A 13,295-nucleotide genomic window follows, 5' to 3' on the forward strand; every position below is an offset into this window, starting at 1 on the left:
CGCACCTTCTAAAACGTGGTTGATATCAATACATGTATCACTAACCTTTAACATATGAAATAAACAAAAGATGCATTCCTTAAACTTTCAGAGTTTATAATATTTGTATACTAGAAAATATATATACACCACTGTGACAATGGGCCCTAGATGGGCTAATATACCGACCCAATCATTAGAGAGGAACCTTTTGCTCATCCTGATTTTCACCACTTGGAACTTGATGTCCTGGAGAAAAACAAAACATGGAATGATTCTACAAATGTTTTCATTTGACTATTAGTAAGATTAGTTCAAACTTTTTACATTTTCAATTTAATTTTCTTCAATTTAAAATGTATTGTCAAAAACTCGGGGGCATGTATAATTATACTGAACAGTAAACAAAGAGATATATAATTGCAGAATCTTGGAATTATCCCATAGGTTTAAAATAATCATCTGAGAAAGCCATGTGCTCATTGTTTTGTCAAATCTGTTCAATCACTTTGCAAAAGAATTTAAATTTCGCGAAATAAAATCCTAGGGACCAAATTAATTTGTAATACAGGTATTATTACTAAATATCCATATATAATGAATTTGCAATGAGGAATAGTCTAATTTGTTTGTTTATTAAAGCCCTGAAAAAATCTACTTAATGGAAGCCTAAATTATTGGGTATTTAATTATAATAAATCCTGAACCCTGACAAGTTAAAAAAAAAATAAAGTCATTAAAAAAATGAAAGCTTTTATGACTACAAATACATCTCTCCCCTCTACAGCTCTTATTATCAATATGCTGTATTCTTTACAGTCCGAGTTCATTGTACAAAACACTTGTTAAAATCTTTTAAAAATTAAGAAATTTTTGAATTAAAATTTTCAAGATCTTTGCTGTATCTGTGATTTCAATACACCCATGTTATACTGTTAAATATGTTATATATTATTCATGTTATTTTCTTACTGGTACATTGACATAACAGTAGGTAGCTCTCAAGCTTCTGCCACAGGAGCATCTTATCAGCTCTGCTCTCCAACATATATATAAATTTATAATTATATATGTCAAAGATATAAGATGCCCCTGTGCTCTACCAGAGAGCTCAATATCTCTCGATATTCTGAGACTCTCGATAAAGTGTATGTTGCCTACATGTAGCAGCTGAAGATGCTGGTAGTATTATATTTGCTAGATTTGAATGCTTACCTTCTCTCCGTTTTTTGATTAATACCACTGCTACCACTGCTGCAATCCCTCCTAACACTGCTAACACACCTACCACGCCTCCCACTATCGCATAAGTGTTACCTGATGGACCATCAGACGGCATGTTATCCCCTGTAAAACAACAGAAACACATAAATATCATCCATCCTCCATTGACCCAAGTACAGTCTCACTGTGGAATCATTCAATTTCGTGGGGCCTTTTTTTCATGGATCATCATTTACCAGTGGTAACAAACACCAGGTACATTGGGACATTATTACATTACAAATTTTATGCACCATTAATGAATCATGTACTGTTTTTTATAATCAATCCTTGAGGACGTCAGTTTGTGTGGACGGGGAACCATTACATGGCCTCCACAAGTTTCGTTGATTCCACAGAATTCCCCATACTATTCAATCTTAGCATTCCCATCAGAACACAGACACAATGTGTTAAAACTATTTTTCTTCATTGCTCGAATCTAATTCAGTTGTTTAAAGAACTAGAACATTGCCCCCTTTTGACAAATTTAAGAAGAGTTCTCGATTTTTTTTATATTAAGTATTTAGAGATTTGACAAACAAATATATCAGACTGAGTCAGCCAGATTATGATGACTCTTGAACACAAAAGAGAATTACCAGTACCAGTCATTTTTTAAGTGAGCAAGGTGACAAGATTACACATCTGGATTGCATGCCCATGCTACACATAATATCAAACAATGGCATTGTGTGCAATAGAATAAACTAATATAACACAACCTCAAAGTGCTATATAACTGCCAAAAATTAAATGTTCCAATCAGAATTCATGAAAATATGCACACCTACACAACTACAACTTTCATAATTAATGCATGGCAGACAATGGGGAAAAAGTCATCTACTTATTTGGTGATTTTGAATAAACCTTTAACTTCTTGAAATTGATAAAGAGAGCTCGTAAATGATATAATCAAGCCTATGGTAAACTTCCAATCAGTTAGACTCCATCTACAACTGACATACCAATTGTATTAGTATCTTTCCAAACTACACATTTAGATTAAACAAATTTACACCAGCCGGTAACAAGCAGTTGCAGCAGCCATACTGATTATACTCATTCAGCGGAAGAACAAAACTTACTTATACAAGGATTGAACAGAACACAAACAAATCCATCGCCAAGCAGAACATATTTCGCCCTCAAAACAGATATTGTTACTTGAACATGTTTAAATCAAATTAACCCATTAGTTTAATTAGTAAGTTTACTGTACATTTCTTTAACTGTTAACTCGTACATAAACTCAGTAAACTGGAAATCTCAAGAAATAATTCAATCTATTATGATAAAATTGAGGGAAAGTAAAGTTTGACCTATGACAGCCATTTAGTACCAAGTAATATCCAAACTTTAATAATTCAATTAGTGCTAAAATGAGCTCTTATAATCTTTACCTACACCACAAAAGTCAGAAAAATCTGTGACCCTGGCATCCACATACCAGGTACATGCACTTCTAATCACAACAACTCCAATTTGAATTTGATTCATGCAACAACACATTAATCAATCACCTAATTGTTGAACTTTTATTAAGATTGTGGATAAAATTAAACACTCATAATTCATAAAACATACTACCTGAGGAGACAACTGAAGTATACATGGCAAATAATTATTATATACATTTATGAACAGTCTTTTATAACAAGAAAGAAGAAAGTAAGAAAGCTAAAAATAGTCCTTCCCTGCACATCAGGTACTGGTATTTTCATTGGCAACATTGGAAAAAGGGAACTGAACAAGCAACATTTGGAATAAAATAAATACCAGAATTCAAAGAAGTAATAAAATGAACAGTACAATTTAAATAATAAAGCTTACGGTATTTTAAAGCATTTTTTGAACATCAGTACCCCTGGTACTTTTACATTGTATTTGGATAATGGCATATTGATGGAAACTATTAATAATTTTAGGCTGATGGAAACTTTAATATAATGGCTAACGAACCCTAACAAGTCACACTTGAAATAAATAAGTGAATTCAGAGAGAGAGAGAGAGAGAGAGAGAGAGAGAGAGAGAGAGAGAGAGAGAGAGAGAGAGAGAAGAAATGAACAGAATAAACATCAATTATAACTTAAAGGTTTTTTTTGTAAATTTGTAATTATTCTGTACTTTGTATATACATAAGGGAATAATATAACAAGGATAATCAATCAAGTTATAATGTGCTTGAAATGATATAAATTAAAAAACTTAAATTTAAACTATGTACCTGCATTTGAAGAAACATCTGCAACACATTTGATAACAAAATGTACAATTAATATATTGTATGAAAAAAATAAATAATAACTAGATCGTTATCGTTGCCAGCAACGAATGGGTCTTCCGTCCGATTTTATAATATAATAGATAAAACCCATCATTTAAATGTAAATGTAAGCAATAAAATAAGTGAAAAATATTTTTGGCCTTCGGCAATTGAACACGAGTCGCCTGGGCAAATAATGTCCACAACTCTAAAGACTGAGCTACTCAAACTCTCGCTTCAGGACTGTGATTCTTGACATCTCAAGAATGCTTTGATTGATTTTAAAACAAATTACATATACTGAATCGGTAAAAGGGTCACTATCAACCCTACGGAAAAATTATAAAAAAAGATAAAGTTGAAAAGCTCAATTTGTTGTCTTTCCTAACAGTGATGACCGGAAGTGACAGCGAACATTTATATGACCATGTTGTAGCAGGAAAAAGGGATGTCTACCATCACTGAAAATTTTAGCCCTCTATCTTTACTCGTCTTTTAGATCTCTAGCCGACAAAATTGACTTTTAAAAATCGTAAATGGACGATAACTTCCGACCGGAAGTGATAATTGACAAATTGAAACAGCGGTACAAATTTCAGATGCCGACACTTAAACCCTGAAAATTTGAAGAAAACCAAAAGAGCAATCTCCGAGAAACGCTTGCACAAAATTTGTAAGACAAAAAAAGAATAAAAATAATAAGAAGAAAAGTGAAAAAAAACAAAACAATAGAATAATAGTAGGGTCTTCCACTGAAGACGGAAGGCCCTAATTATAAACACATTACAATATGACGGTAATGTAACAAAATAAAGACAAAAGCACCATCCAGCCACGGCACTCAACAATTCATGTCAAGTTATTTCTTTTGTGTATAATTGTGTTCTGTTTGTTGTTAATTAAACATAAAATATGATGATTATTCAGAACATTCATGATAACAAGAACTAAACCTCTGAAGTCGAGGAATATGTTTTGGAAAACAAATGTGAGGTATCCACCCGCAATAACAATTAGGACTTAATTTCTATTCTACAAACAGAACAGCTAGAGTTTCTACTGATCCTTTTCCCTGTTCAGAGCTATGGACTAGGTCATTTGGACGGCTGTTCTGTGTAACCCCAAAGGTTTGTTAGCAATAAGTTTACACATTACATACATTGCAGACTACGTATATATACTGCTCCGAATGGAATACAGACAACAGAATTTTCATCCATGTTATCAATAATATACCTTATCTAATTTTCAAAAACAAATGTTTGTGTCATATTTTTTTTAATTCTTAAGATAAAAAACACATATTATAAATATTAAACTTTATGAATTATTATTTTTTGTAAGAACATGCAGTAAAATGTCATATGATTATTGATAAAGAGGTTCTTGGAACAGCAGCATAATACTCTTAGAAATTTAAGGCAACACACATTGTTGTACTCGACTGAAAATTAAATATAAAATAGAAATGGTTTCAATAATATTCGTTTTCTCAGAAGTCATTTACTCACAAGTTTAGATGTTGATATGACAGTTTCTGATGTACTGGTACATGAACTATAATTATATTGGTCAGGAGAATAATTAATGGCTGGAGCATTTCTTTGACGAGAGAAATACTAGAAAAATTATATTATTGGATATTGCTCTTCAGAAATAATTCAAGATAAAATTGATAAAAAGAAATGGGTTTGACTTATGATAGTCTTTATAAATAACTCATTATGCAAAGATTAAACAGCTGAAACATATAAATTATACAAAGAATTTCAACATATCTATGAATTGTGTATAAACATGAAAGCTTTTAGGATTCTATGCAATTATCTTTCTTTGTATTTAAAATTTGAAAATGGCAATGATGGTAAAGGGAACAAACAAGTAATTTTAAGTTGTACTTGTCTTGAAAATATAAATATCAGACAGTTATAACAATTATAAGCATCAAACAATAACCTTAATGTCTCTTTGTTCATCGGCACTTTTATTTGGATAACGGCAATGACAGAAAAAGGGAATAAATAGTTTAAGTATAAATACAAAGAAAACAACCAATACCTGAATCTGGTTTTGAAACGACATCTACAACATGGGACATAAAATGTAAAATTAGCAAGATATATGTAAAAAAAAAAACATTGCGAAGTATTGAGAGTACAGTAAAACACGCTTATAACGAAGTCCCAGGGACGGCCAATTTAACTTCGTTATAAGCGTAATTCGTTATATCCGTCAAGTATACAACATGAAATTGAGACTTGGGGAATGAAATTCACTTCGCTGTAAGCGTCAATTCATTATAAGCGTGTTCGCTATAACCGTGTTTTACTGTAGTTATTTAAAACTCCATGAAAAAGAATTTACCTTAAAGACAAATCTTTTTGCAATAATATTTCACCTGCTATCAATTGCTTTAGATCATGAAATCTTGTTTATCATTATGATATTGATATTTACTAAATGAATCAAATAAAAAAAAATAGAGTTTAAATTTAACAAGAGGCCAATAGGCCTTAATGGTCACCTGAGTACCAAAACCCATACACAAACTTGTCGAGGAGTCTCATATATGCATTTAATAAAGTTTCATTCTGTAGTAAAAAAAAATTACAATATTGTAATGACGACCATCTTCCTGCCTGAAATCTTTCAAAAAGGACTATGAAGCCTATAACTTTAGCAAAAAACTTATAAAGATCATAATAGAGTGCATGACCTGATAATGATAAGGTATAAGAAAACAGATGAAAATAATTTTCCCATATTTGTTTTAAAACAACCTCCCATTACCCATCCCCAGGGGCAGACATAAACTCTCCCTGTGGACATTTGAACCAAAAAAAAAAAACATAAAAGAGAACAGCTGTGTAATGTTAAAGCTTAAAAATTTTCTTCACTTCTGTTTCAAATTCTGGATATTCATCCAATTAATATATATAAATATTACATTATATGGTGTTTATACCAAAATAAATTTTACATGTACTGTTTATCAGTGATTTTGGTTAGCCAATTAATATTTTACTATTAATGAGTCTATTTATTTATATAAAGATTTCAAAAACTGTTTTTGTTTCAATAAAAAAATACTTGCATAGTTTTTTTGATCATACAACTTCTTAATTACATTATATTTAATGAGTAATAACTCCATTAAGAAGCAAGGGAAGATAACTCCATTATGAAGAAGCAAGGGAAGATAACTCAATTAACTTTCACTATATATTATACACTATATGAGTGTCTTGGCCCAGCCCTAGATTCAGAACCCCTACCTCAAGGGACATGAAATTAAAAATGTTGGTAAAGGACTTCCTGGTCTACAAAATTATGAATTCAGTTTTCCCTAGAGGTGTGTGGGAGAAGAGAAGATAATTTTTAAACATCATATGCATTAACACTATACATCCATTTTGGCCCCTCCCTAGAGTCTGAAACACCCATTGTCTAGAGGACATATAATTTATAATTTTAATAGAGGACTTCCTATAGTTAACATAATTATGAAATCAGTCTTTCTTATAGATGTGTGAGAGTTGAGAAGAAGATTTTTAAACATTATATTCAATTATTATAACACTGTATAGCCATATTGCCCCCCCCCCCCCCCCCCCCATCATAAAGGACATCATAATCATGCATTTAGTTTTTAACAAATATAAATGGGAGTAGAGAAGATTTTCTAAGATCTAATACATTTTCACTATATGGCCATATTGACCCTACCCTAGATCATGGACCCCTCACCCAGGGGCCATGAATTTCATAATTTTGGTAGAGGGCTTCATTGACATCATTAACCAGGCATTCAGTTTTTTCCTCACATGTGTAGGAGTAGAGAAGAAGATTTTTTAAAATTTGGCTTTTTTTTTTTTTTTGCATATTTGGCCCCGCCTGTGGCGACCTAGGGGTGGTAGAGACATGAATTTCACAATTGATATTCTTCTTACCATAAAGATGCTTCACACAAAAAATGGTAACAACTGGCCTTTTAGTTTTTAAGAAGTTAAAAATGTAAAAATGTTAATGCATATGCACGGCGATGGACGAAGACCAATTGCATGAGTGACTCAGGTGACCTAAAAATAACTAGACAATGTTAAGATGGTGATCATCTCATTTAGGAACCCGCTTATTAATGGAAAATAGGATGAGAAGCATTTCAGAGAATTTTGCTTTGACCTTGACCTATATAACTTGGAAATTTCCTAAAAAATATTTATTTAGAACTTTTATTTCAATCTCATTAACCCTCAAATACATGCATTTTTGTTCAATCTGAGCAAGATTTAGCAAATGGGAAATAATTTATGGTCTAATAAATCTGCTATTAGACCTTCACATTAACTTGGTTCAAAGTCACTGCACACCATTAACCATGAAGCTGTGTTTATGTGAAGTATGAGCCAAGTAGGGCTAAGTGAAGAGTATAATATATGCCCTTAAAAAAGAATTTTTGTATGATCTGATGACACTGACACTTGACCTACAAATATCAAACAAGGTCACTACATACCCTTTAATCAAAGGCACCTTGTGGGTGAAGGCCTGAAGGTATGATAAAAAAGACTATGCAAGTATTTTTTTTTATTGAAACAAAAACAGTTTTTGAAGTCTTTATATAAATAAATAGACTCATTAATAAATTTTTAATTGGCTAACCAAAATCTCTGATAAACAGTACATGTAACCTTAAACCTAGAAACATGGTTCAAAATCACTGCACACCCTTTACCCAAAGGCTCTAACAGTGGGTGATTTTAGTATGAGCCATTTTGGGTCAAGGGGAGAGGGGATAATTATGCTCCAGACAAAAGATATTGGATGGACAAATGGAGGGAAGCACAGACAGATGAACAGACTGATACCAAAAGGGTGCCCGCACAGAGCACGGCCCTTATAAATTAAACTTGTTAAATGACTTCCAAATGTGCATGCATGCATGATTGCATGTTAACTGATAAAAAGGTTCCTGAAACAAAACTGTGAGGGAAAAGATTAAAGATTTTATAATGAACAGTCACTGCAACAATAAAATGAGTCAGTTTTAAAGTCTAACAAGGCATACTGTACATTCCAATAAATTCTTGATGGCAATTCAACTTTTAGTCTGAAGCACTGAGAAAAGGTGTGCATATTCAAGATAAAATTGACATAGCTTAGTCCTTTTTATTACTTTAGAATTGGATAAAACAGGCATTGAAGGAATAAACAGGCAGAGCTAAACCAAAAAAATAAAGAACTACCTGTAGACACGGTAGAGACATCTGTAACAGGTAACACAAAACAATGTTTCTTCCCAAAACATAATTATTCACTTATCAAATACAGTAAAACACAGCTATAGTGAATGGGCTTATAATGAATTGATGCTAATAAGGAAGTTATTTTCATTCCTTGTGACTTTTTACAAGTTGTAAACTTGACAGACATAACAAATTTAATATGCTTATTACAAAGCAAAATCACCCCTCCCTGACTCTTCGTTATTAAGCATGTTTTTACTGCAATGTTAGAAAGTTCAAGACAATTGAATTTCCAGAAAGTTTTAATCACAATTATTTTTTCCTTCTAAATTCTAATGCATATGAAATAGTGAATATTAACCTTGCAAAATTCATGTTCATGATGTGCAGCTTTAGATAATAAACAGCTATATAAACTATAAACGCTATATGGAGTTTTAACCTAAACCATTTAAAAAACAAAAAAAAACTTTCATATCTAATGTCTACACTTTCTAAAATAAAAAAAAATATCTGTTATTGTTTTGTACTTTTTAATTTGTGTCTATTTTTCAATCTGCTCAAAAGAAAATCCAATAATTTAATTCAATGAGTGCCTATAAGCTTTTCTTAAAGTTTGTCCTATTTTTAGTTTTTAAACTCATTCCATCATCATGATCATGCAACCAATTGTATGGCTCTATTTATACTTGAAAAAGTCTGTTTCATTGTTCCACGTGGTTTAATTTCAAAATCTCTATCATGGATAAACTACTGTAAATGTATTACATTTGGCTTTGTATTCTATTTAGCGCTTTTGGCGGAATGCAACTTATGCTAAAACAATTAGCTCGCAAAATGCCATGCAAATATGTACAAGAATAGTCACATTCAGGAATAGGCTAATTCAAATCCACACTTGTTCAAAAACTAATTTCCGCCAAATATATCATACACGCTAAATACATTTACAGTATGTTTCCTATATATTATGTACAAATTGATTATTTGTTTTAAACATTTTAAATGTTTAATCCCATGAAACTATGAAATGAAAGTTTAAGTGCAAAAATGCGGTGTAAAGTATTTCTTCGGTGAGGAGGAATCAATGATCATAAAAGACAGGTATTTATATTAAAGTGAAAGTCCCTAATGAAAATTGTAAAAAATAAAAACCCACTTTGTAGCAAATCTTTAAGCAGGTCAAGACTTAATTGAAGTGATGACCAATGACAGCTGTTTGTTTCTCTCACACAGTAATGTGCCTATACAAACTGTCACCATGCTTGTCGACCGAGGAAACTGAGTAATTGAGTTGTAAGTGAGATGTGCATCAGTTTGTAAATTGCATTGTTTAGAGGATTTAATGAGCAATAAAATACAATGTGTTATAATTAAGTGTACATGTAGTATGAATGGCCCAGCAGGAAGATACAGAATAATGTCAGTATTTTCTGGTCAATATTTTTAGCAAGTTAAACACAATCATTATGTTATTGATGATCAGGCCAGGAAAAGGACAGCAGATTGATAGTGTTCGATGAAATGTGAGGGTGGGGAGAGTGTGGGGGGGGGGGGGGGTATTTAAGTACTTAAATAGATTTTGACACTTAATGACACTGCTTTCTGGTAACAAGCCTTCTTATTATATGTAACAAACGGAATAAAAAGGAACTTTGAACATGAAGAATGATCTTAAGTGTCCAGTGCATATCAACTGTTTATGATACATGTATATGAATTGCTGCACACTGTAAGCACTTGATGAAAGATATGATAATATATTGTAGAATACTTTGTCTATCTGTGTGTCTCCGGCTCTACACTGGGTGTGTTTCTCTTTAAACTCAATCTATTCGCAGTAAACTTGAATTTCTTAAACGCCTCTGTATTCTCTTTAAGTTGTCATCATTCTTTGTTTGTAAAAAATTGTTTTTTTAAAAGATCCTTTTTTTCTTTTGAAACCTGATATCAATGGAAAAAGCATCTTCTTCTGCATGTGATTTCCCACAGGAAGTATCAAATGATAAACTGTATGTTTCCTGGAAGTCCCCATTTATTGGGATGATAACACAGCAGTTAATCTGGCGTAAATCTTAGTTTTTAAAAAAGTGAAAGCACTACTGTACCATATATACGTTTTTTCTTCGCGTGTCACAACATTTGCAAAAATAGGGAAAATATGTAGCATTTAAAATTTGCATAGTCAATTTTTGTGATTTTAAAAGTTTTTTATGGATTCCGAAAATAATACAAGACATAATTTCTGCGTATTCAATATTTTGCTATTTGACAGAGATCGTAAAAAAGAAGAAGTAAGATTGCGAAAGTTATTGGTTATACGGTATGACCTATCAACCATTGTACATCATATAACTCCTGAATTCCTGCAAGAGACATTCATTAATATGTGTCAAACAAAATTTAAGTATGATTATAACAATAAGCTAAACATCAGATAGACTTTGGTTAAATGCTTGTAATGGTAGGAGGAGTTCGAATACTAGCACCAGACAGCTCAGTGGGTAGAGCACCTGACTAGAAATTCAGAGGGCTTGGGTTCGAATCTAATCCATAGTCATTTCTCACATCCTGTTACGTGGTTTACAGCCACATAACTCTGTATTCCATAAGACTTGGATATCGACAGGTATAAAAGGTGATTTAGATAAACATTACAGAGTAAACATGATTACCTGTGGATTCTTGTAAGGCTTGAACAAGACAGGTTCCTGCAGCATTACAGCATGAATAATTGCCTGAAGTCTTGTCATCACAGGCCTTCACTAGTTTATATCCCATCACTGTCTGATTCGCGCCATCTGGGGTCTAACAGAGAACACAAAAACAGTCAGGTACGTGTAACTAATGCACAAACTTCATTTCTTTGTCATATAAGCTCAATTCAATTTATTTGATTATACTCTCATGTTAAATACTGAAATCTGATTAGTTTAGCCGCAGTTGATAATCCGTTCTATTACCCTCAGCGCTAGCAACACACTTAGCAACGGATAACACAACGAATTGTTACATGCGCGTAAATTATGTGTGTAAGGTTCGCCGTAGAATTTACGTCATTTCTATATAAAAGCAGTAAAAATTTCTCTAAAATTAAAACATTCAGTATAATAAATAAATAGTACCTGTTTGGGAGGATAACACACAGGGGCCAAGCCCGTTTTAACATTAATTTCAATGTAACCATAAATAAAGTACATTGAAATTAATGTAAAAATGGGCTTGGCCCCTGTGGGATAACAGTTGAAATTGACACCACTCGAATGGTTTTCTCGGGGTGTCAATTTCAACTGTTACCCTCCTAAACAGGCACTATTTATATAATGTACATGAAATGTACCTGACCAAACTAAATATACTGGTACTTAAACAAGATATTTCTTATTGAAGAACCAGTAAATATTCTACAGAATGAGTAGAACTATCTATTAATAACTTTCCTTCCCAAGATGTTGATCAATGAAACAAAGTCTGCAGTAAGTGTTTAATTTGTTAAATAAAGCCAATTGATGAATGCACCAAAGGACATCTTAAATTGTGACAAAATAAACTTTGAAAATGGGCATGATTCTTTTAATTATGGGAAATGTTAATCTTTTAGCTGCAACTTTAGGTAATTACTTTTATACAAAGTTATCAATAATAAAGTACAAAGTCATTTTCATAGGTAGAGGTCAATCATTACATTTTCTTGAATCTTCACAGGATAATGAGGACGCCCACTTTTTTTACAGACTTGATACATAGTCAGTGCATGTTTGTCTATTGTTTTACATTTAAGGGCAGCTATAAATTTATAAGTTTATATTAAAAGGAGATCATTAACAGACATGCTCTTTTAGTTAAACTAAGGAAAAACTGTTTCTTCTTGTGCTTGCATTTTCTGTTGTAAAGGGTATATTTTGGCCTGTTGAATATTATAATTCACCATATTACTAACCCCTGGTTACTTTCATTGTTCAGTTTCTTAAGTACTGAATAAGTAGAGCTCTACCAGTTAAATACACTGTAAAATGAACGTGTGCTTTAACTTACTATCACTTGATCAATTCTAATTATGAGGCATGTTTACAGAGATGAGTTTTCCCTGCATGAATTTCCGTTGATTGTATTTAAAATACTTAGTAAATAAAGCTACTATAAGAAGACTACTGCATGTTCGCAAAGACATTATTTCGCGATTTACTGAATATAAACTGGTTTGCGACAATTAGTTTTTGCAAGTAAGCCTGGACCCGTGTTGTTAAAACAACCATACAGTAAGGGCTTGTTCGCGATGAGAAATATTCGCGAAGAAAAGGCTCTCACCAATATTGCGGAATTTTCTCGCTGGCGAGTTAATGTTGGTTGACAGTATAGGATGTGTCATTCAAAGAGACGCTATCTTTCATTTAGTCTGGCAGTCTCACATTCATTTAAGTGCCAAAATTTAGCATAACTATTTCATGACAGATGTTTTACAGAGGAAATTTATAGCAGGGTCTTTTCATATCATTTTTTCATGTAGAGAAAACGCGCAGCCAATTAAATACAATCT

General features: G+C 32.3%; 1 protein-coding gene across 11 annotated transcripts in view; it reads right to left on the reverse strand.

Annotated features, from left to right (window-relative positions):
* LOC117692688 (uncharacterized) overlaps positions 1-13,295 on the reverse strand; it is a 33,908-nt gene that overhangs the window by 6,182 nt on the left and 14,431 nt on the right. The window contains exons 4-10 of one of the 11 annotated variants that reach the window (XM_066078027.1): positions 11,434-11,566; positions 8,759-8,779; positions 5,571-5,594; positions 3,474-3,491; positions 2,836-2,847; positions 1,195-1,326; positions 169-228 (exon numbers count right to left, since the gene is read on the reverse strand). In XM_066078027.1, coding sequence (XP_065934099.1) covers positions 176-228; positions 1,195-1,326; positions 2,836-2,847; positions 3,474-3,491; positions 5,571-5,594; positions 8,759-8,779; positions 11,434-11,566 — 393 coding nt within the window. In that variant the 3' untranslated portion in view covers positions 169-175. Of the gene's footprint in view, positions 1-168; positions 229-1,194; positions 1,327-2,835; positions 2,848-3,473; positions 3,492-4,631; positions 5,070-5,570; positions 5,595-8,758; positions 8,780-11,433; positions 11,567-13,295 lie in introns of those variants that run through there. The other 10 variants (XM_066078029.1, XM_066078028.1, XM_066078031.1 and 7 more) reach the window with 10 other exon arrangements.

This window comes from Magallana gigas, chromosome 3, assembly GCF_963853765.1.
Source record: "Magallana gigas chromosome 3, xbMagGiga1.1, whole genome shotgun sequence".
In the NCBI taxonomy this organism is placed as follows: Eukaryota; Metazoa; Mollusca; class Bivalvia; order Ostreida; family Ostreidae; genus Magallana; species Magallana gigas.